Source organism: Grammomys surdaster, unplaced genomic scaffold (genome assembly GCF_004785775.1).
Source record: "Grammomys surdaster isolate TR1022 unplaced genomic scaffold, NIH_TR_1.0 843, whole genome shotgun sequence".
NCBI classification, from domain to species: domain Eukaryota; kingdom Metazoa; phylum Chordata; class Mammalia; order Rodentia; family Muridae; genus Grammomys; species Grammomys surdaster.
The window spans coordinates 4,678,626-4,703,521 of NW_021605262.1; the positions used below are offsets into that span (position 1 = coordinate 4,678,626).

General features: G+C 46.8%; 1 protein-coding gene across 1 annotated transcript in view; it reads left to right on the forward strand.

Annotated features, from left to right (window-relative positions):
- The window catches only part of Lpcat1 (lysophosphatidylcholine acyltransferase 1), a 52,751-nt gene that overhangs the window by 21,886 nt on the left and 5,969 nt on the right, over positions 1-24,896 (forward strand). The window contains exons 3-11 of the mRNA XM_028782730.1: positions 2,624-2,838; positions 8,697-8,809; positions 10,489-10,549; positions 13,520-13,578; positions 15,541-15,575; positions 16,805-16,859; positions 19,472-19,554; positions 24,154-24,279; positions 24,682-24,835. Coding sequence (XP_028638563.1) covers positions 2,624-2,838; positions 8,697-8,809; positions 10,489-10,549; positions 13,520-13,578; positions 15,541-15,575; positions 16,805-16,859; positions 19,472-19,554; positions 24,154-24,279; positions 24,682-24,835 — 901 coding nt within the window. The remainder of the gene's footprint in view (positions 1-2,623; positions 2,839-8,696; positions 8,810-10,488; positions 10,550-13,519; positions 13,579-15,540; positions 15,576-16,804; positions 16,860-19,471; positions 19,555-24,153; positions 24,280-24,681; positions 24,836-24,896) is intronic.

Genomic DNA, 24,896 nt, shown 5'->3' on the forward strand with positions numbered 1-24,896 from the left:
TAGATGAGTATGTGTATGTATGCGGAGAGTGTCATGTGTAGTGCACCCATGTACTCTGGACCTGCGTGTACAGTGCTGTGCCACATGAAGCCCTAGACACCATTCAGGATCTGTGGGAGCACAGTGGATTTGTGGCCCTGGGCTCTCATGGGTGCTTTTGACTTCTGAAAGGAGACACAGTGACAAGAAGCCTTAGTTTTAGCGGTACAGAATTAGGAAAAAGGCAGGTTTTAAAATAACTGGCTGCAGAGTAAGTTCTGCTGAGTTACAACAGCAGACCTATTCAGACTCAGGCTCGTGTTACGTTTGCACAGCAAAGCTGTTGTGAACAGATTGATGTTAAAGACGATTCTTTTTTTTTTTTCTGAATGAAGTTGGTAGCAGTCAGACATTTCCTGGAAATTTCAGTGAATGACACAGGTTTTTTTTTTTTTTTTAAGAAGATGCTTATTTTAAGTTCCTTTCAAAATACAAGTGTCATAAAAATCACAGTGTTGCCTTTCGTTAGCACTGACCTCTAGACTGGCTCCTCTACCACCAGAGAATTCCCAGGGTGCATCAGGCAGGCAGCCAGATCCTCCAGCTGGTTCTTGGCTGACTGACAGGCAGCTTGAGAAGGGGCTTGTTCCTGAGAACTCCTTCAGACTCAGTTCCTGGATTGATAGGATGCAGTATCTGCCAACTGAGAGACTGAAGGACTTGAGTATCCTACCTACTACCCTGAGGGGAGTCCCTTCCATCCCTCTCTACCCTGGGGAACTTGCTCTGTGGCTCCCTGGCCACACCCTGTGATTTAAAGTTTTACATTATACACATTCTTTGCTTTGCATTTGGACTACAGCCTTTGTTTTTGTTTTGTTGTTGTTGTTTTGTTTTTGGTTTTGTTTTGTTTTGTTTTCTCTTCTTGCTGTTTCAACATCTCTTTCTTGCTTGTGGCAGAAAGAGTATCAAAATCCTCAATTCAGCTTCAGTTCTCCAAACCTTCCTTGGTCAGGCCATGCTGTGGGGTAGTGCTGGCTTCCTGAGGTATCCAGATCAACCACTGTCTGAAATACCTGTTGCACCTCTCAGGTAGATCTGTCTCTGAGGCAGATCCACCCACCCGTCCTGACCCCACTTGGATTTTTGTTGAAGACTTTCTGGAGGGTCAGATTCTCTTCCCAGAAAGAGGATTTGCAAGAGGAACGTGGACCTGATTAACCACTGACAACCAAGCTGCTCTCCTCTCTACCTGACATTCTAGTGGGCCAAAGTGCCACACGCATGTCCTTCTCCTGGGGATGCGGGCTACTGTGCACCATCTCCTCTGTGTGCTTCTCCTCAGGACTCATGCACTTATGTGCTTCTCCTCAGTCATCTCTCATCCTGTGACCAAAGCCCCAAGTCTTCTTCAGCAGTGAGAAGATGTTTAGCTCCCATTCCACCCCCTTCTCCTTTGTGTTCCTGGAGCTTTCTTTTCTGGCCTTTCTATCAACTTGACCTCTGACCTTGCCTAGAGCTCAGTCCTTCTTGTCCCTATGCAAGTACTAGCAGGATAAAGGGTCTTCAAGATTAGGAGTTGATGGTGCTTACTCTCCAGTTCCTTTCTTCCTCTTGCTCTTCCAGGACTGGCTCCTGTATCAGTACAACCTTCCTAGAGCCTCACACTCCCAACCTATGCAGCCTTCTCTTCCTTTTCAGTTGCTGTACATTTTACTCTTGTCTGTTTTTACTCTGAGTCCATCCACACATGTCCAGATGACACTGAGAAGTACATACCCATGTGTCATACCATCCCTGGAAATAGAACCTTGAGTCTGCTCCCCAGTGTCTCCCTGTAACTACAGCAGCTGCTTATCCTCTGAGTAAGCAAAGGTCCTTCCAAGATGATTCCTCAGGAGGTGGAGGGTAGGGGAAGGGAGCTCTGTACCTAACAGTGATTGGCCACTGCTTAGATCTGTTGGGGATCCTCTCACAGAACTTCCAGGGGAGTTAGCACTTTGGGAAAAATCAAGGAATAGGGCTTTGAGCTCTTTTTTCTGTGTGTTTTGGTTGCCTGGTTAGCTCAGGGACCAAGCTCCACCCAGGACTTCTCATACCACGTGTCACTGCAGGAGTGTCCTGAAAGATGTCTGAGTGCTTGTTGCGGGTGAGTAAAAAGGAAAACCCTCAGGGTTGAGTGGACATCACAGGAAAGCAAGATGGATGGTCTAGGCCATTTTTCTCACTGCTACATTCCTGACCATCTGGGTCTTTCCAAAAGCTGAATGTCGATTCCTGTGGTCAGCTTCCTAGGCAGAGCGGCCATGGGAAGAAGGTCTGCAAGGCTTGCCAGGGCACGCAGCTTCTGATGGGTGTTCCACATGCTTTGATGGTTTCTACCCATGCGTGGCTGAATGCTAACATGAGCTGCTGATATCCAACGTGTGGGTGTCTTTGACCTTGGCATGTGGCCTGCTATCAATGCTGGGGAGCTGTGCTTACCTGCAAGCCGCTCTGTGGTCGACAGAGCCCTTCAGTCATTTGTCAGATCAGGTGGGAGGCATTGATTATGAGTGCCTCTGCCGAGGCCCGGGCATCTTTTTCCCATGTTCCTTCCGTGCCTGTGCCGTGGCAGGAACTCAGTGTTGCCTGTTTCTTACAGGGTCGTGGACTTCCTGCTCAAGGCCATCATGCGCACCATGTGGTTTGCTGGCGGCTTCCACCGTGTAGCTGTGAAGGGGCGGCAGGCCCTGCCTACTGAGGCTGCTATCCTCACCCTGGCTCCACACTCCTCCTACTTTGATGCCATTCCCGTCACCATGACCATGTCCTCCATTGTGATGAAGGCGGAGAGCAGAGACATCCCAATCTGGGGAAGTGAGTGAGCACCTGAGAGTGGGTGAGACCATGGGAGTGGGTGTACCCCCTGGGAGAACCTGGGAGTGGGTAAGACACCTTCTCACTGACAGGCTCTCGCTATGCTGGTTTTCTCATTGTGCTTCCCTATGGCACAAGTGCCTTCATGTATCAGTACCGACATGGCCCTCAGTACTGTCATGTGCAGAGATACATGTCTGAAGTCTGTCTTGCAAGCATTCGTTTCCTGAATCACAGCAGTTCAGGGTCTCTTGAGCATCTGGGCAGCTGCTCCTGAGCCCTAGTGACTCCCAGGAAGAACAGTGTCTTAGGGCTGCTGGTCAGTTCACAGAACCTGAGTGGCTCAGTGTAACACAAGGCCTTTCTGTCACACTCTAGGAACCACAAGCCCAGGGTCACCGTATGTGCTCCAGAGGCTCCACAGGAGATTGTCCTGCCTGTCTGGTCACATGGCCAGCTTTCCTCTGTCCCTCATCTGTGTGTGTCTTAGCTAAGAATTCTGTCAGCGGATAATCCAAGGTAGCCTTATTTTAAGATCCACTATTTCATCTGTGTGGACTTTTTGTCTGAAAGGCCATGGTCACAGGTTCTGGAGTTAAGAAATGGTTCCCAGGCAAGTTTCTAGACATGAGGTGCAGTGCTGGGGACCCAGAGGTTGGTGTCCTGGGTACTGTGGTGATTGTGGTAACTGTGGTGTCCCACAAGAACAGTGGAAGGAGGATGGTTCAACCTGATGCTCTGTTAGAAGGACCCACAGCTCTGTACCCTCATTGTGGTGAATAGATCTCCTGAGTAAATGGTGATAAGAGAGACAGACTTGGCAGAAGAGCTCTATGCTATGTTCCACAGCCCTGCTCTGGTGTCTGGGCACTTTGTGTCTGTGAGTGAATGTCCTGGGGTAACTGTGGCTCTGTGGGTCTTATGAACATGGCCACTCAGCAGCCTTAACTGCACTATAGAGCATAGGTTTGATTCTTCCAGACTGTGTGGGCCCTGTCAGTATCACCTGAAAACAGGTGCTTCCTCATATCTTAATTAGGTTGCCATTGCTGTGTTGAAACACCATGACCAAAAGCCCCTTGGGGAAGAAAAGGTTTATTTCAGCTTAAAGATACGCATCACTGTCTATCACTGAAGGAAGTCAGGGCAGGAACTCAAGCAAGGCAGAGAACTGAAGCAGAGACCATGAAAGAGTGCTGCTCACTGGCTCATGCCTTGCTCAGCCTGGTGTTTATATATGCCCCAAAACCACCTACCCAAGAGGTGGCACCACTCAAAAAAAGGATTGGCCCTCCCGAATCAATCACTAATTAAGAAAATATGCTATAGGCTTGCCCAGAGGCCAGTCTGGTGGTGGCATTTTCTGCATTGAAATTTCTCTCCCAAAATGACTTGAGCTTGTGTCAAGATGTCATAAAACTACTAGGATACTATCTGGTTTCCTGATTTCTCTGTACATGCCAGGCTCTTGCTCTTTTGAATTCAAAAGAGACCTCTAAAATCTTAAGGTATGTTTGCCTGGGAGATGTGCAGAACAAGAAATTGGCTACCACTCTGAACTACCCAGCCCTGACCCTTCTGATCTGGTCCTGACCCAGCTGCCTCTCCTAAGACTTGACCACAGAAACAGCCTGCTGTCGATTTGGCAGGGTTATGAGGAAATGTTTCTCACACATATCTAGGGGCACTAGATTTTTTTCAGGTGTGCCTGCAACCCAAAACATGTCCTCACTTTCGTCCTTTTTAACTTTGCCGTTGAGCAGGCACTCTACCCGTTGCATATGGAAACATTAAGGATCTGGCTCATGGCCATGGGGAAGCAGGTGGTGAAGGAAGCTAGAACCTAGACAGATGGCAAACAAGGTCCCTAGGCCCAGACCAACACAGACATCCCTTCCCCCAACACAGTTGTGACTTTTCAGAAGCATCTGGCCGTGGCTAAGTCCACTGCAAACATGCCCTCCACAGCCTATGTGCTTTCCACTCACGAGGTGTGGTCATGCTCACCCATGGGAAATGTGAGTTTTTACCATGCATTCAGGCAACACTGTGATCGGTATCCGAAGCACATCCAAGGCTCACGGACCCTGGGTGAATTCCTTTCATCCATAAGGTGCTGGTACCCAGTTGGCTCGTGTAGAGGTAAAGAAACCAGATTGGAGCTTGACTAGTGGTTTGTGGTGGAGTAGTAGGTGGGAGTGTCTCATCTCTGACAAGCATTTGTATCAATCCCCTGATCTTAGATAGCCAGGACCTTGCAGAGAGGCCAGCAAGAAAGCACAAGGTGGGACTGTGTGTAGCTTTTTTGTTTTGTTTTGTTTTGTTTTTTGCTTTTCGAGACAGGGTTTCTCTGTATAGCCCTGGCTGTCCTGGAACTCACTCTGTAGACCAAGCTGGCCTCAAACTCAGAAATCCACCTGCCTCTGCCTCCCAAGTGCTGGGATTAAAGGCGTGCGCCACCACTGCCCGGCCTGTGTATAGCTTTTGCACCCATGAGTGGTGCAGCAGATCCTATAGATAGAAATGAGCCACCCAATGTAAGGACATCAGTTATGAAACAATTCTGAGCAAGCAGGGTCGCTCCCCTTCTTGATGAGGCCCTTGGAGAGAAATCAAGCTGTTTGGGCCATCAGCTGTAGACCTGTCAGTCTGATCACAAATAGAAGATGCTTGAATTCCAAGAATTTTTTGGAACTTGGGTGGGGTTGTAATTGGCAGATATGCAGTCCACCTTGATAATCCTGAAAGGTGTCACAAGTCCTAAACGTCACTGCATATAGCCCCTGGCAAGATGCCATGGCCTGTTTGGTTTTACAGAGACGTTATCACTGTGGACAGAGGTTCTTTCTGAAGCCTGTGCGTTTCATGGTCATTTACAGATAGTTCACAGACCTGAGACTGAAGGGTGGTAGCAAGTTTATCAGAAATGTTCATTATCCAGGTACAATAATGTGTTCCTATAGTCCCACCACTTGGGTAGTTGAGGTAGGCGGGTCACCTGATTAGGGTATCAAGACTCTGTCTCTAGAGGGAGAAGAATAATGATAAGATTTCACATATACCTTATCCCAGTTGGTTCTTTACCCAGCTTTCTGTGAAGGCAATGTATCAGATTAGGTACTATCCTGGGCATTCAGCTAAGGGTCCTCTTCACCCCCCGAGAACCCAGGATGTGATCTGGGTCCTATCTCAAGAGCAGGCTCATATGGGCAATAGCTTGTCCCCAACTTCCAGCCCCTCTTTTGGGTCCTGTGACAGATAGCTCCTAACTGTTGAAGAGATGAATGTTGAAAATGCCTGAAGTGCTTTCATCTTTAGGTCTGTGGGTGTCAGAAGTAACCAACCTCATAGCTTTTCTGTCTCTCTGTGAGTCAACTTTGATTACATGTCTGTCTTGGGATTTTTCTCGATGTGATAAAACCCCATGACCAAGGCAACTTGAGGAGGACAAGCTTTATTTCAGCTTGCACTCTGGGTCATAGTCCCATCTCTGAGGGAAGTCAGGGCAGGAGCTCAAGCAGGGCAGAAACTAAAGCAGAAGCCATGGAGGAGTGCTGCTTACTGGCTTGCTCCCCATGGTTTGTTCAGCCTGCTTTATTATGCAACCCAGGGGTATCACTCTGACAGTGTGTCAGGCCCTCCCACTTCAATCACTAATCAAGAAAAGGCCTCACAGAATTCCCTACAGGGCAGGCTTGCAGAATCATTTTCTCAATTAAGATTCCTTTTTCCCAGATAAGTCTAAGTTTGTATAAAACTGACAAAACCAACCAGCTAGTACCTGTTCATTCACTGAACTGGTCAAGTGATGTTTGGAGGTAAAATGCTAAGGGATGAGAGTGTATTCACAGGCCTGTTAGAGCTTCAGGTAGGATTGTGTTGGCCTTTACTTCAGGAGCAACTTGCCCATTAAAGTCCAGAATCACTTGTCTGATGGAAGGTGACTTACTCAGTGTCTTAGTTAAGGTTTTACTGACCAAGAGAATGCTTATAAGAACAACATTTGATTGGGGCCGGCTTACAGGTTCAGAGGTTCAGTCCATTTTCATCAAGATGGGAGCATGGCAGCATCCAGGCAGGCACGGTGCAGGAGGAGCTGAGAGTTCTACATCTTCATCTGAAGGCTGCTAGCAGAAGGCTGGCTTCCAGGGAGCTAAGAGTAGGGTGTTAAAGCCCACACCCACAGAGGCACACCTATTCCAACAAGGCCACACCTACTCCAAAAGGGCCACACCTTCTACTAGTGCCACTACCTGAGCCAAGTATATACAAACCATCATACCCAGGAACCTTCAAAGATATTGTCCTGGGTGCCCAAATGATCACTTTGTCTTGTCCTGTCCTAGGAGTCCTTCTTGCCTCTCTGTGTCCATCCACAGATTTCCTAAAGGACTAGCAAGCATCTTCCACTGGTTAGTTTTCTTATTCTTGCCATCAGAATCAAAGAAAACCTCTGTATTTAGCCCCACAAAGCATAGTGAGAACAGGTGAACCTAGCGCCTCTGGGAAGATGGTGGCGTTGCAAGGCAAAGCAGGCAAGGTTGGGATTGTGATGTAACCCTCACCGCATCTGGTCCTTTCTCCTCCCTTTTACTCTCCAGTCATTTTAGGAGCATCAGGGAGTTGGCAGGGAAGGATGAAACAGATGCTAGAATGACAAGATAGCAAAGAGACATGATTGTATCCATTGTGTGCTTGGCTTTTTAGAAGAGTTGTCAAAACCCAATGGGTTATTGCACAGTCACTTCCCTTCCTTTTTAAAAAATACATATGTATGTATGTGTTTATTTATTTATTTCTGCATTTTGTGGAAAACCTCCTAGAAAGAATCACAAAAGATCCTTTTCAAGTCTCAAAATGACTTACAAAAAGAACCTACATCTTGAAATTGTCCTGGGAGATCAGCTGCAGACAACAGTGGACCAGGGGATGCAGTGGCCCTGGGCCCTATTCCTTTTGCCTCAGAACAGGGACTTACCTGAGGGCAGTTCATATTAAAACCTCTTCAGTGTGTTTTGAATGATGTCTTATTTCTACGTGGTCTTACTTTGGTGGTCCCCAACAGTTTGGTCAGTTGAGGCCCAGCAATCATGGCAGAATAAGTGCTGTGAACCTAGACCAGATGTAGAGATACCATGATGTAGCAATTACTCCAGGGCTATGAATGATCTATGGGGTTCTTGGCAGCAGAGAAACAACAAGAGTTTGTTCTCACCACCCTGGAAGCCAGAAGTCCAAGAGGAAGGTGTTAGCAGACAAGTACATGGTGGCAGTTGGCAGTACTTGGTACTCTGTAGCTTGAAGATGCATCCTATCTTTCCTCTTCATCCAACCTTCTCTCCCCTTGCCTCTTTTCTTACAGTGACCTCAGACATTGATTAGGACTACTCTAATTAGGGATATATTCTGAACTTGATTATCTGCAAATATCTTATCTTCAGTTAGGGTCATATTCCCAGGTAACAGGAGTTAGGACTTCATCCTGGACTTTGAAGAATGCAAGTTCAGCCCACTGTAAGGTCCGGGGTATTTGAATCTCTTTGTTCTGCGAATGGAGCATCAGTAGACAGCCTATGCTTGGGTGGGGTTAGGGAGCAACAGTAGACAGCCTGTGCTTGGGTGGGGTTAGGTTTCCATTATGTGCTCTGTGCTCTAGCTGCTGGTCCTGTGGATTCATTGCTCTTCCAGGGCACAGGGGTTTCAGGAGTTCACTGGAAGGTTCCTCACCCTCCATGTATCAGCATGGCCCAGGGAGCTAGGTGTCTTTGGGATGTGCAGCTCACTATGGCCCCTGAGAGGTCTCTGTTCAAGCATGTGCTTTGGAAGCTACTCATGGCAATATCCTGTGACTCCTACAGCTCTGATAAGATACATCCGGCCCGTGTTCGTGTCCCGCTCTGACCAGGACTCTCGAAGAAAGACAGTGGAGGAGATCAAGCGACGGGCACAGTCGAATGGAAAGTGGCCTCAGGTAGAACCATCCTGTTTGCTTTGATAGATGTGGACTTTGAGAATGGGGGAACCACAAAGCCTACTCTGTCTATCTCTCATGCTGAAGTTCACCTTGCTCTGTTTTTAGGCAGTGTGCTTGGTGTTGGATACTTTGGGTTTCTGTGTCTGGACTTAAAATGAAAACATATTCTCTTGAGTGTTCACTTCTTGTATCATATGGGGTGGCACCTTGCTGATTGCCCTGAGTATAGTCTACTTTCCGAGTTAACTGTGAGCCTGAAGAACTTAACACTTCTAGATCCTGGGCTGAGCCTCTTGTCTTGTGGGCTGGTGTAAGACTATTGTGTCTAAATGTAGGATTTTCGGGTCTCAGTTTGAATTTAAGGTTAAAAGAATCTCACTGTCTCAGGACACATCCCGGGAGGGGCACATCACATTCCTTAATCAGAGGACACTTGTTGGATTAACATTTAGAAGAGGAAGGGAGAGGCTGATTAACATTCCTCAGACCACAGGGGAGGGAACCCACCTGCGGGTAAGGAGGGCCCAGAGCATGTAGACAGACAAGGGAGGTCCTTGCCACCTCATTCCCAAAGACCAATCAGTTTAAAAGTCACACTCTTCTGCCAATCATATTTTGCCTAGTCACTTTTTCTCTATTCTATCCCCTAATCTATATAAAAACTATTCTTAGCTCCAACTTGGGGTTCTCTTCTTGCTTACATGCGAGAGAACCCCAGTATACTAAAATTATTAAACCTCATGTTAGTTACAGTAAGTCCCGTCCATGGATTTCTGTGAAAACGCGTCCCCTGGTTTTAGATCTTAAAATCCAACACTGGCTGCTATAGCTGCATCCATAGGCTTGCCTTTGCCCACGCCTCCTGGAAGCCTAAACTGCCGCAGTGTCATACGTGTTCAGTTTATTTTCTTTCCCTTCAAGCCAACAGGTAGAGGCTTGAGGTTTTTGCATGGTGTCCTGTCTGTAGTTGCTCAAAAGCACTGCAGATCTGGTGCTTAGTATGCCCGAAGTCAGCCTCTGTGGAGGCTTGTGGCTTCTAAGGTGTGGCAGGCACACACACACCATACACATACACACATACCATATGCACACATAGAAGTTGCTCCCTCTTCTCCAAGGAGCTTAGCAGTGCTCTCTGTGTCTTTGTGCATGCACACTGAGCCCACCCAGCCTCCTCAGTGGATCACCTACCCTTCAGGGCTCAGGTATAAAAGCTGTATGAACTGTGCTTTCCACCATGGGGAGTCTTAGTTTGTTCTGTGCTGCCTTGGCCAGTGAGTCAGCCACTGCTGTGTCCATGGGAACAGGAGTTTCTTCACACTAGTTCCCAGTGGCTGCACAGTTCCCTGCTTGTTCTCAGCATCTCTATTCCTCCTGGTGCCTAAACTCTTGGCCTCTACTCTCTCCCGTGATGCATGTGTGGCTGAGAACTGTGATGTCCTTCACAGCTGCTTACTTTGTTTATTTTACTTCCCTTGCCCCAGCCCTGGGGGATGGAGGTGTTCCCAAAGATCCTCACCCCCAAGCCTGAGGGGGGCTTCCCAAAGATCCTCCTCTTTCCAGGAGTTGTAGTCTAAAGTTACGTCAGTAAATAGAAAAAGCACATTGGTAGGTGGGCTCCTGTGGGCTCTGGATTTAAGTACAGTGATTTAATGCTATCTTTTTCCTGTTTTAAGATAATGATTTTTCCAGAAGGAACATGTACAAATAGGACCTGCCTCATTACCTTCAAACCTGGTATGTAGTTTTTTTTTGTTGTTGTTGTTTTGTTTTTAATCATCCTCAAAAAAAAAAAGGAAACCAATCATGACTTTTGAAGTAATGTCATCTGCCGATAATGGAAAATAATCTCTATCGTTATCTTGTATGACAAGTTCTTAGAAGTCACAGGAAGTCTCAGTGTTTGAGCCAGGAGCTAGGGTGTCTGCAGGAGGATGGGGAGACTGAAGGCAGTGGCTGTTGTGAGTGGTGATGTTTGCCTGAGCTCTGAGGTCGTGACCAGTGAGACTCTGATATGCTGAGGTCTTGTCCTTTGGGATACAGGATGCCCTGGGCCATAGCAGCTCCCATGGATGATAGGTCTTCCAACCTGTAGCTTGCTCTGGTTTCAGAGTCTCTGAAGAACAGTACTCCTCCTCCATGGGTATGAACAGTGTGCCATCAATTTGGACACTTCCTTAGGACACTCCCCAAGCCTAGTACTGAGATTGAGTCCCAGCATTTGGCAGTAGTGTATAAAGTCCATTCCTGACTCTACCTGGTTAAAAGTTTTGTATACCCTGGGGCGGTGTAACAGGTTTGTACCTTGATACTGCTGTAGCTCTTAGTACTGTTGAGAGGTGGATGGGACTCCTAAACTCTCTTTGCATGGGGTACACACACTAGCTTCCACAGACTGGGTCAGACTGGCTACAGCTGCCAGTAATCCGCTCTGGGCTTCATCACACTACCCTGTTTCAGGTGCTTTCTGAATTTGTGGTCTTTCCATTCTTTTTAGTGTTAGATGGTAAACTCCAGGGTCTTCCACCTCCTCAGGCCACCCCTTTACTGCTCATTTACACATGGCTGAGCCCTTCCCTCCTTGACATAAATAGTGGTGGCAACTTTCATGGACAGAGATACAAAGCAAGAAAGGGGAACCCTTATTCTCTCTCCAGTGTGTCGTGGTTGTTCCTTCTGAAATAGGCTTAGCAGCTAAGGCAGCATGTTATGACCAAGGTCTAGCCCTCCCCACTTGGAATCCTCATCCTGGGTATGGCTCATAAAAGCCCCCAACCATTTTATTTGAAACCTCAGTAGTGATACCTAACCATGTCTCTAAGGCCGTGGGCAGAGTATAACTGAACTGTGAGGGAATTGGGTATCTCAAGCCATGACAGGGAACCATCCTGTGAGGGAACCATCCCTCTTCTATAATAGTGAGATTTTCCTGTTCTTAAAAGAACACCTGAGGATTGGCACTTCACAGATGCAGCTGGGCTTCCTGTGTGAAGCTGAAGGAATGTAGACACAGGGTAGCACACATCATGGGTGAGGTTGTATGCTGCAGTTACCCACAAGGACTGTGTAGTGCCCAGCTGTGGTTCACACCATAGATACCTGACGTTTACTTAGCACTGGGCCTGCATCCAGCCTGCTACCGTACTCCATGATACATGCGAAGTCTCTGTGTGATCTGAACTCCCATGTTCTGGAATCTGGGAAGAGGCATCTCCTCCTGATGGTATCCCTGCTGCTGGCTGCTACTTAGGAGCCTGATGCCGGTCCAGCATCTGTTTCTCCCACATTGTATTTGCCTACATGGCTACGCATATTCAGCTGTACACAGGTTCCAAGATTAGACATGAGAGGTTTAAAATAGTGGCTTTTAAACACTTAGCACTTAGTTTGAACAGTGTCACCATGACACATTTCAAGACGAATGTGGCAGTGAACACTGCCTGCCGTCACACGAGCAAATCATGGTGGCATTTGTGGTCCATGCTTAGTCTCCTGAGGTGATAAGCATGTTCATTAGCATGCATGTCTGAGGATTCTGGGGCTCCACTGACAGGTCTTGGTGATGGGAATGTGAGCCGAGGTCTGCTGACTCCTGCCCGTGTTCATGTACATAGAAATGCTAGCTCAGCCATGACCCCAGCCCTATAGATCCAGGGATGGAACTGAAGGTCAGACATAGAGGTTGCAGGATCTTGTGCCTGAGGCAGAAGCTAAACAGCTTGGTCATCAGCTCTGATGTGTTCTGACACTTGTCTCTGGCTTAGACCCCTATGGAAGGGAAGCTGGTCTCGGAGACAGAAACTCTTGACAATTCCACATGCAGATTTTTCTAGAGGTGTTCAGAAATCCTGAACTAAAAGGTAGAGGGGGCTGCTGAAGCATCCAGAGAGCTTCCCTCCGGAGCCTTCCCCTCTCAGAACGGGCACACACCACTAATGGACATTGATTTCCATCAGCTCAGAAGAACACACACAGACACACACACACACACATGTATACACACATACAGACACACATGCATACACACACATGTATACACACACACATGCATAAGCATACACACATGCACATGTGCATACACACATTCACATGCCCATCCTTCAATTTATGGGTGTCCCTGACATCTTGGTTTTCAGAAGTGTGGCCCTTCAAACGTCCTTATTTAAGCAGAATAGAACATTAGAGCCAGGCTTGTTAACCCATCAGTATATAGACAGTAGAAATGACTGGCAGGGCAGTCCTGAGCGCTCTTGAGAGATATTTCTCCAGTACTCAGGCAAAGGCTGGTCACACATGGGGACAAGGCTAGGCTAGTCTGTCCTACCCCAGGCAAGACCAAGTGTTCCTCCGTCTCCATGGTGACCTACCCCAAATCCAGGTCATAGGCAGTGAGTAGAAACCAAGATGGACAGCACAGATCTACAGAGAAGAGGGCATGACAATTCTGAGCTCTGAGGTATAGACACACTGGAGCCCCTCCCTTCCCATCTGTATGTTCATGTTGGTGCTGAGACACCAGCAACTCTCTTCCTGGACAGGGCAGAGGTACAGGAAATAGTCTGGGAATCCAAAGGATATCTTCACTGATAAAGAAAGCTGGTACAGAAAAGCTCAATTTATTAAGGCCTGAGATAGTGCCACACAACTAGGTCCCACCTTCCCATGCTTCCTGTTGCCAGCATTGAGACCCTACACTTTCCTTGTCAGGTGCATTCATTCCTGGAGTTCCTGTCCAACCCGTGGTGCTACGCTACCCAAACAAATTGGTAAGTCATGTTCTGGGACACGTGTTGAGGGGAGTTCAGGAGGAATAAGACCTGGGTAGATGTCTTGGTTGTGCCTGGATTGCCGTGTCCCTGTGTCCTTTGTTCATACACAATAGTTGGGGAAAAAAAGTTAGCGCCATCATACAGCCTCAGCCCAGAAAGGGAGAGGCAGACTCCACAGGTGGAGTCCCAAGTGTAAGCTGTCTCCGTGGTGTATTTATGACTGTTCTAGAATAGTCTCAGTCTTGACACACAAAGTTCCACTTTGCACAGGCCCTAATCTGACAGTTTTAAAAATCCAGGGCTGCTTTTACGTTCTAGAAGGCTGAAGAAGGAATTGGGTGGCTGTAGAGGTCATGTGACTTTGTTGTGCTTCCTCTGCTCCAATTTGAAGTCTCACTGACTTGTTTTAAAGTAAGACATGGCAGTTGGTCCCAGAGCTCCTGGATGACCTGGAAGGACCCCAAGCCCAGAGAAGGGAGGATTCCCGATGAGAGGGGCCTCAGAGCAAGTTCTGCTGGATTTTGCCACTGGGCCTTTCTCCCAAGTGCCCTTAATCCTCCCCTAGTCCCTAGGGAGAGGTTTCAGGGCCAGCCCTTTTCACAGATGCCAGCTGCAGCCTCCCTTCTGATGTGACTCTTGGAGCAGGCTTTCTTGGGCCTTGATGGCTTCCACAGTCAGAAGTGGCCAGTCTATGAATATGAGACCCCAGGGCCCTGAGGTACTGTGCACATGTGGCATTTCTTAGTGGAGTAAGCTTCTGGTGGAAATGATGAAGTGGGGGTGCTTACCACAGTGAGCTTTCCCTGTCTGCCCCAGTTAGACACCATGATATCAGAGGACGGTAGGTAAGGCAGCCTTTCAACTCACAATTCAATGTAGACAGGTCATGGACACAGGGTCCAGCCTGCCCATCTGGGAGCCAGGCCTGCCTGTCTAGGCATGGGGTCCCCTGATGCAAATGGATAAGCAGTGGGGGCCATCTGGATCATCAGTTACTAACATTAACAGACTGGACGACTCTAACAAATATTGCTGAACCACAGAAGAGTCCATTTCCTGTTAGTTTCCTGAGGAAGGCCCTGCCCTCTACAGAGAGTCTGAACACCCAGGAATGGAGCAGCCTGCCCACCTATGTGTGGGAGTGAAGTTTCCATTCTGAGTTGATTCGTCAGCCTGGGGTGAGGGGTAGGGGCATAGTCTTCACTGGTCTCCTAGAGCCTTGGAAGCTTAGTTACTGGAAAAGCAGGAAGTATGCCTATACTAATGTTTCTAAGGTTTGTGTGAGCTTCCTCAGCCATTTAACTACAGGATGTACCCCACTGCCAGAAACCCTGCCTAGGGAGCCAAACCAGGGTAAGAAAAATAGGTTGAGGATGGCAAAGAAAGAAGCCATACGAGGTTGTCCAGCTCCTGTGAAAATGCTTGGTGCAGCTGCCAAGGGTAGTTTCTCAAATCCTTCTGGACAGACGTTAAGGGGAGGTAGCCAAGTCTCATAGGTGGCAGGGGCCCCCTCTGAAGCCCAGGGTTGACATGGGAGGAGCACATCTGGGGTTGTATTTGGACACTTGGGGTATGGATACAGCCTTGGAATGGAGGTGGCAATGAGATCGCGTGATCAAGTCTAGGCAGACTTTACCTGAGGTGCCTATGGGAGCATCTTAGAGAGGGCAGGTGACATGGCACAATTGGGAATTACAGGTCATTGGAACACCTTTGGAGAGAGGGGTAATGGGTACCAAGCCTACTTAGGCCAATGTTAGAAATGGCAGCCTCAGAGAAGTGATGAGAAAGAAGGACATTTAAGGTGTTGGGTTGGTTGAGCCCTGGAACGCAGGGCACAAGTTTCCTCTACTCTGCCTAAATTAATGTAGGAGGACAATAACCCCATCTCTGGGCTGCACAAGGTTGGCCCTCACATGTCTGACTCTATGTCTAACCCTTATTCTTTCTCATTTTCAGGACACCATCACATGGACATGGCAAGGACCCGGAGCGTAAGTTGGACACCGTGTCATCCTGTCTGTCCTCTCATTCTGTGGATACACAGGCCGCTGGTGACTCCCTGTGCCCTCGTTACTTTTGCAAATATGAAAACTACTCTTGACAGCAATTAGGGTCAGCCCATTGTGAAAAAGTTTAAGTGTTTCCGTGTGGCTATTAACACTCCTGGATTTTGGGGACATAAGTTCCTCGATGCCAGCACCCACGGGAAGGTAACTGAGCCCTTCTCTTACCCTCAGTACATCTGATACTGTCTACCTGGCAGTAAGTGGTCGGGATGGCGGCTTTTGTGCAGGCAGTGAGATTCAGCTATTGCTAGGTGAGGGTGGCCCTCTAGAATTGGTGTCCTTATCCTGTAAGCACATACACTGGCAATCAGTTGTGCTGTGATTATCAACCTGATGGAATAAGGGAAACAACAGCAGCCAAACTTGGGGCACCAGGCTGTCAAGGATGTCCATAATACTGGAGCTGCCATTTATGTGTAGGGAGAAGGGGCCATCTAGGGACAAGACAGCCTCAAGGCCTTTAAGGAGGAAGTAAAGTCAGATACTAGGTAGCTCCTAGGCCTTCCAAGGTATTTGGAGTGCAGTGCTGGGGCAGTGCCACTCCAGTGGTATCAGACCACCACTTCCTGAGGCAGGAAGTCAAACTGAAAGGAGTACTTAGATCTGGGCTCCAGTGTTTCATCCTGGGCTCAGGGTGACATGTTGGGACAGAAAAAGATTGGCTCAAAATTAGAGGGTGACTGACTTTGAGGTGGAGAGAACAGAATGTGGCCTCAAGGATGGGAACTCCAGGTAGCTCTGTAATTCCATTCAGACAAACAAGTAGTGGCAATAACACTGAAGATCCAGGACCCTGGAATTCTGGCAAATGGTAGACCATGGCATGACTTGTTTAGAACTTAGCCCAGAACTTTGCTTAGATTAGGTAGCTGGGCATCCTGGAGACAAGGATGTCAAAGCAGAAGGGGAAGGGGAGTGTATCTCTAGAATAACCAAAGACCAAAGGACTAAAGCAAATATTTCATCAGAAAACCAGAGATCCCTAGTTAATAGAATCATCTTTGCTCAGTCTTTAGAAGACTCCTGTCCTCCCAGGTTCAATGCCCAGCAGCACCTCCTAGAGGCTCTGGGCAGAATCTGGAGTCATTCAGCTGTAAGAATTAGGAGCCTTACTTTTTAACCATGTTGTAAAATTATTCAATGCTGTTTTTAAGGTTGAAAATCCTGTGGCTCACTCTGTGCCAGTTTCAAAACCAAGTGGAAATTGAAGTGAGTGGACATAGTGTTATGCAGTAGGGGTAGTGGGTGGTGTGGGCATGGTATCTGGCTAGGGGGTCCGTTCTATTGTGGGTTTTGGGATACTGGGTTCTATTGGGTTCTGAAATCATGCAGCTTTTGAACATTATTAGACTTGGAGCTGTGTGGATACTGTGTCACAATGTTACATTGGGGTCTGTATGGCTAGATACAATGTGCTACACTGGCGTCTGTTACAACAGGGGTAAACACCTCCAGTCCCCATTGTGTGAATACAGTGTCATACAGTGTTACACCGGGGTCTGTAGTGTTATAGTGTTACAACGATGTTAACCCAGAGCTGTGTGGACACAGTGTCACAGTGTCACATAATGTTGCACTAGGACTCATATTGATACAGTCATACAGTGTTACACTGGAATCGGCCTGATACTTTGTTAAAAGACTATTAAACCAAGAGCTGTGTTGATTGTTACAAAGTATCTAATCTGTACAGATACTGTTACATAGCATCCTTGAGTATCTTTTCATTTGTCTGGTCCTTAGAAGTACTTTCTAGTCACCTTTCTTTAGTGGCTTTGTGCCCTTTGTATGGCTTAAATACATTTGGATGGGATTTTTTTTTTAGAGATTTGTTCATTTTCATTTTGTGCTTATTGGTATTTTGCTTGCATGTATGTGTACCATGTATGTATATTGCCTAAAAAAGTCAAGAGGGTGTCATATCCTCTAGAACTAAACTTACAGATGGTTGGTAGCTGCCAAATGAATGCTAGGGACAGAACCCCTGGTTCTCTATAAGAGCAACAAGTATTCTTAACTGCTGAGCCATCTCTTTAGCCCCTGGACAGGATTTTTTAAAATTAACAAACTGAAGCTATCATTTTTTATTTAGATGACTGTTGCCTAAGAGTATATAAAATTGACACATGCAAATTTTCTTTTTGCCAGCGAGACAGTGATGGCACATGCCTTTAACCTCAGTACTCAGGAGGCAGAGGCAGGTAGATCTCTTAGTTCCAGGGCAGCCAAGGATACACAGAGAAACCCTGTCTCCAAAAAAAAAAAAAAAAAGTGTGTGTGTGTGTGTGTGTGTGTGTGTGTGTGTGTAGAGAGAGAGAGAGACCCTTTCTTTTTGCCTTCATTACTAATACCAATTTAGGTAGATTTGGATAACTAAATTCATTCTGTCACCTTACTGCTTAGCAGTAAGTCAAAGAGTAAAACCTACCTGTCTTGCTTTCAGCTCCTGGCAGGTTCCTAAGTACTAAACTCACTCTCTTTGCTAAATTCAATATAGTCATATGTGTGGCCTATAGAATTTTCTCTAAGTAGAAGGATTGGTGTTTTTGATTTGAGATTTGTTATTTGTTTTTCTTTTAAAAAAAAAAAAAAAGAACTCTTCTGATGGGCCTGCATCTAACCTCGTAGATGAGTCATATACACTCCTGTATTGAGTCAGTCTGTCTGTTCACTTCCCATAAGTACTGCAGAACAATACAAAATGGGCAGATGAGCTAATGTGACTTCTACAAAGAGCCCAGCCCAGAGCATGCTGGTCCTACTGCTGTGAATTTTTCCATGACTCTTCTCTTGGCTGTCAGGAGCGAACAGGATCAGGTCTGAGAAGGAACATGGTCTTGTACTGGCTGGGACCCCTGTGATTTCAAGCAGGCCTATTTCAGACCTGATCTCATTTTAAGATAAGAGAGACTGAGAATGGCCCTCTTTACATATCATTCTTCACATTGCTGGTATATGCTACCAGTGTTAATTTGAAAGACCACTGTAATGCCGGGCGGTGGTGGTGCACGCCTTTAATCCCAGCACTTGGGAGGCAGAGGCAGGCGAATTTCTGAGTTCGAAGCCAGCCTGGTCTACAGAGTGAGTTCCAGGACAGCCAGGACTACACAGAGAAACCCTGTCTCGAAAAACCAAACCAAACCAAAACAAAACACCACTATAATTTTAGGAATTCCTAAAATGTTAACTGTGAACACCTATGTGCACATAATTGCTAGGTTTTCGGGATATTCCTGTATTCCTAATATCTTCATTTAAGAACAGAAATCAGGAATGGTCTTTTGCTTTTTCGTGCATGGTAAAGTTGGCACCAGCATGAGCCACTAAATCATTTTAAATGCTGTAGGATGATTTATGACAGAGATACAGTAGATTTCAGGTAGATTTCAGGTAGATTTCAGATTTCAGTAGAGACTTCAGAAGTACCATTCTCTATAATTCCCAACATAAAACTGTCATGGAGAGATGGAGACATGCATATCATTAGGAGTTGAACATTGTGCCCTGGGCCAGTAAGAACTCCTGGTTAGCAGTGGTGGTCTATAAAGTTTGCAGGTAGGTGTGTGTGTGTGGGTGGGTGGGTGTAGGTGTAGGTGTGTGTCCACAGGCACATGGGTATTATGTGCATGTGGGTCTAGAAATGTGTATGTGTAGTGTGGACATTGTAGGTATGAGTATGTGAACATATATGGTCATGGGTGGACTATTCCTGAGGAAGGGTTCTGCTAGTCTTAATGGTGTCACACAGGTACCATTTATGGTGGCTCTGGTGGGATCAGTGTCATGTCTCAGGAGAGATAACACGGTTCTTCTGTCCTCAGTTTCTGCCTGTGTATTGCCCTTCTGAGGAGGAGAAGAGGAATCCTGCCCTGTATGCCAGTAATGTGAGGCGTGTCATGGCCAAGTGAGTGAGCAGATGCCAATGGTGCTGGGGAAATGGGTTTGTACAAGAGTGAACAAGCAGGTTCTGCATATGCTAGCAGTATTGTGTGCTTGCCCTTGAATTTGTATCTCCTACTTTTATCTGATGATGTTTTGACTTGTTTAACATTTAGAAGATGGTTAATCTTTGCTTTATTTAGCAAGTTTCAAACCTGCCGTAGTAATCTGTTACCCTGATGTGTTTTGGGGTCATGAACTGACCTGGGCAGATGTCAGTCACAGGTCACAGCCTCTTTGAGGCTTCACTGTTTCTGTCTGGGTGTTGTTTGCTGGCAGTCTCACACCCCCTGCTGGCAGAAGTGTATTATCTCTATATTTAAGCTCCTAGGGTGTCCTGTGCTGCCACCTGCCTCTTGTGCGCAGTTGAGAACATAAGCATTGTTTTCATTTTCTGGTTCCTGGAGTCTGGGCAACAATCATGCAATTGTCCTTTGTCTCTGACTTTCTTCCACCTTCTGAGCCCTATCTCTTATTCATATACTTAAAATAAGGTCCTGAGTATTCCTTATACACACCAGGCAGAAATCACAGCCCCAGGGGACCAGCTTTGTTGCTTCTCCTGAAGAGGCTGTGTACAGTGGAGCTGAACTGTAGCCTCTGCCAACAGCAGCTGCTAGAACCTTTGAGGTTCCTCCACCTTGCTGCTGGGGGTAGGTGGGTACAAGAGGACAGTCCAACCCTCAGTTCCTGACAATAGACCTGAAGAGAGTATTCTGGGAGCATGTCTAACAAGCCCCAGCTCAGATCTGTAATCACTGTTTAGAGCTGGTTCTTGCCTGCTTCCCCCTTGACCCTCTTGAAGGGTATATACCCAGAGAAGGAATGGGTTGCTCCAGTCTCCTCCCTGCAATTCATGCAGCCTTCACCACAGACAACTCTGAGCACTTGCTAACTAAGGGAACACTCAAGCCAGGCTAAGGCCTTCGAATCCCAGTCTTCCACTGTAACTTGATCTGCTCTGAGGGTGGAAGGAAGAAATCGGATCTTTTAGAACTCAGCAAGTGATTGCTGATTAAGATTATAACACCTGCCTAAGTCAGATTTGGAGGGATTTTAAGGAGTTAGTACAGAGAACACAGTGTTCTATTAAAGTAACCTCCCATCCACCTTGAACTTGAGTGTTGTATGTCCTGTCCCAGGCCCGTCCCCACCCCATGCTTTAGCCCCTCTTATGGGCTGTCTGCAGCCCACATTCCTAACCACAGGTTACCATTTGCTTTCTAGTCACTTGCTTATACAGCATCGCTGGGCAGCACCAGACTTATTACCAGAAGATCATTTTCTGGTTTTTTTGTTTTTGTTTTTGTTTTTTTGTTGTTGTTCATTTTTAAGAGAGAGAAAGAAAATAAAAGTTGGGTGGGTATGGAGTGGGAAAATCTGTGAGGGGTTGGGAAGGGGAGAACATGATCAGAATATATTGCATGAAATTATTTTCAATAAAACAATTTTTAAGACTATAATATACTTATCACTTCCCCCCTCCCTTCTGGCCCTTCAAACTCTCCCATGTGCCTGTTCACCCTGCTCTCTTTCAAGTTCATAGCCTTTTTTTCAGTAGTGGGGAAGTTAGTTTTTTCAAGGCAGGGTTTCTTTGTGTAGCCTTGGCTGTCCTGGAATTCACTCTGTAGATCACGCTGGCCTCAAACTCAGTGATCTGCTGCCCCTGCCTCCTGGCAACCTCTTTTTCTCTAAGTGTGTGTGTGTGGGTGTGTGTGTGTGTCTGTCTGTGTGTGTGTGTGTGTGTGTGTGTCTGTGTGTGTCTGTGTGTGTGTGTGTGTGTGTTGCTAAATACATAAATACAACCTGTTTGGTTTTTATAATGTATGTATGTTTCCAGGGCTGACTGGTGTTGGGTAAGCAATCAGTGTGCTCATCCCTAGGAATTTTATTTCTCCCACTCTCCGGATTCTTTAGTTCCCAGCAGTTCTTTACATAGGCCTCCTGAACTTTCCCCGTCTATACTAACATGTCTACTGGCACCAGCCTTCTTCAAGTCATGTTTAGACAGCCATATTGGTAAGAGTCCACAGGTGTAGCCTCTCTGAGACACAACCTTACAGAAAACTCCCTGTTCCCCTGGCCTCGACAGTCTTTCTGCCCGCTCTTCCACGATGAAAGATTTATTTATTTATTATATATGAATACACTGTAGCTGTCTTCAGACACACCAGAAGAGGGCATCAGATCTCATTACAGATGGTTGTGAGCCACCATGTGGTTTCTGGGATTTGAACTCAGGACCTCTGGAAGTGCAGTCAGTGCTCTTAACCACTGAGCCATCTCTCCAGCCCCCATGATGATTCTTGAGTAGTAGGTGCAAGAGTATTTTATCAGTTGACGCTGGGTTCTACAACTCTGTGTTTTGATCGGTTGTAGTAGTTTTCTATGGTAGTCTCTGTTGCAAAGGGAAGTTTCCTTGAGGAGGGGTGAGAACTACATTTATCTATGGATATGAGGGCAAATATTTAAATCATAATTAGAGATTGTGTGGTAAGTTTAGTGATGTAGCAGTTACAGGCTCCCTTTTAAGATCCATGACTTAAGTAGCCCTTGGTAGTTGGCTGGGTTTCTGGTACCAGACATGGTTTCCCTCTTACTGAGCAGGTGTTGTTAAATCCAATTAGAGAGCTTTTTCTTATTGCCAAGGTCTGTGTGCCACTACTGTACCCTTAGGGTAACCGAGCCATCAAGTCAGAGTTATGGTTCTTACGTCTTACACCTGTGTAGCACTGATGGTTACTTCTCTCCTTTGGAAGCTTGCAAGATACTGTATTCTGGTACCATAAAAATTAACCTTCAGGAAGGAGGCTTTAAGGTCAGATCCAGCATGGAGGCCTCTGGGCCCTGTGTGGAAAGTGCCTGGTGTCTTCAGAAATAGGGATTTTCCTTCTACCTCTGAGGGCAACTGAGGGCAGTAGTGGTAGCCTAGAATATTTTGGGAGTCTCTTGGACAACCCTGGCCAATAACTCAAAAGAAAGGAAAGCCCATTCTTCTTAAAGAGGTTCCTAGGGGAGCTTTAATGGGTTTTCCTTCATAATGAGCTTAGTGAGCTTTTCTCCATAAATGTTTAATATGAGGTGGGAGGTGTCTTTTCATGAAATCTGGCATAGCCTTTATAGACAGTTCAATTCTTAGGACAAGACCTTGGCCTCTTGCAGAGACCCTGTGGGATAACACAGTAGCTCCTCCAGACCCATTGGTCAGTCTAAGGGCCTATGCTATACTGATTGCATATAGGGCATGCACACCTTGCAGTTGTGCAGACTACAGACACACCTGGTATTCATGGCATGGGTAACTGGAATAAGTAGACACAGGTCTGGGCAGCCTGAGTGCCGAGAAAGGGAAGTTTGAGATGGCCACCGAGCACACATGTTCCATGTGAAATGCGGACTGTAGCTGTGGGGCTCCTGTGGGACTGAGCATTCTGTACAACCATCCCTAAGGACTTAGCACTCAGCACTCAACTTCCCTTGGGGACTCAGCACTGACACCCTTGCCTTCAGTCAAGGCTTTTGCTGGATATAGCCTACTTCCTCTCTTCCAGGGTTCATGTAAAAGTCTCATTCAGGCTGGCTCTGGGGAACATTCCAGTGGCAGGGATGTCAGTTCCTGTTTGAGGATTTTCTGTGGTTCTTTTGCCCATTCTCTCCAAGTTTCCATTGACAGACCATGGGAGGGACCAGCTTCCTGGATAGAACAGTTACATTTCCTGCTTGTCTGTGTCCACTTCAATGACATAGTGGCAAAGCTGCCCATACCCTTGGACCCAGAGGAGTATGCCTGGGATCCAGGCCGCATCTGGGAAAACTCCTCCCTTCCAGCTCCCCCCCAGGTTCCTTGTTAACCGTGGGAAAACATACCATGTTACCATAGCCCTAAGCCTCTGCTGGATGTCAGCCCTCGCCTCTGGTGGGCTCACGGCACATGATGAACCTGACGACCAGAGTTGATAGTGCTTAGTGTGTGCTTTCACCATGGTTTAGCAGGCATCCCATTGGTTGTCTGAGCAATGCCAGCCTGTGTGCTCACTGCATGTGGGACACAGCAGAACTCCATTATTCTCAGATACCCTGTGCAGGGCACATTCTTAGGAAGTGACAGTCACTCTTGTTTTGGCTTCTGTCTATGTTCATAGAAATTTCTCTTCTCAGTGTATAACTTAAAATAATGTTTTATATGGCTAAAATATTTGCACTTAATGTGACCTCAGCAAAGGCCTTGTCTACACATGGGTAAACCAGCTCCAGTCTAGGTTCCAGGAGGAAGGATGAACCCATCTTGGTCTTAGACAAGGGTATATGATGGTGATCAGCAGCCTTCCCTGAGGGGAGGGCTATGTTAATCTGGTACTAGGATATCCTGTAGTCAATGTCTCTGGTGTACCCCCCCCCCAGCTTCCTCTTGGCATGGGCTGCTCTGACAGAGTGAGTGACCCACCCCCAGATCATCAGGGACTGTCCACCATGTTGCATTCTGACACTTACTTCATTGTAGCTATTGTAGTTACTGTTACTGCTGAGTGAAGAGGTGGGGTTGATGGAAGGATCTCTCTTGCAGAGCCCTGGGTGTCTCGGTAACCGACTACACATTTGAGGACTGTCAGCTGGCTCTGGCAGAAGGACAACTTCGCTTGCCTGCTGACACCTGCCTGCTAGAGTTTGCCAGACTCGTGAGGGGCCTTGGGTGAGTTGCCTGTAGCTCTCGAGCGTTTGTTAGAACCCAGTCCCGCTGAAGTTGCAAGAGATATGTTAGGAAATTCTTCCTCTGTTTATGTTGGGTTTTAGGTGTCATCAACAGGCCACATTGAAGGACCTTAAAAACATTCTTGTTGGACACTACCTGTGTGTATGGGTATTGCCCTTGTACATTGTCCTAGGAACATAACCCAGGGGGGCAGACAGACATGAAGTCAGAAGCCTAGCATCTTGTAAACTGAGGATGTGCCAAGCTCAGAAACGTAACTTTCTGCTTGTTAAGAAACTTTTAAAATATTTTGATGAGTCCCCAAACCTCAAAGTAAGTCTCCCGTCTTAGTTTCTATGCTGTGGTTTTATCAATAAACTTTTCCCTCATTTTTTTATTTAGACTGAAACCAGAAAATCTTGAAAAAGATCTAGACAAATATTCAGAGAGTGCCAGGATGAAGAGAGGAGAGAAGATCGGGCTTCCAGAGTTTGCAGCCTACTTAGAAGTTCCTGTCTCAGACGCACTAGAGGACATGTTCTCACTTTTTGACGAGGTGAGTCCACTGGGGAGCTCAGGGCAAAACCTCTGGCTTATGAATGTGTAAGCCATTCTCA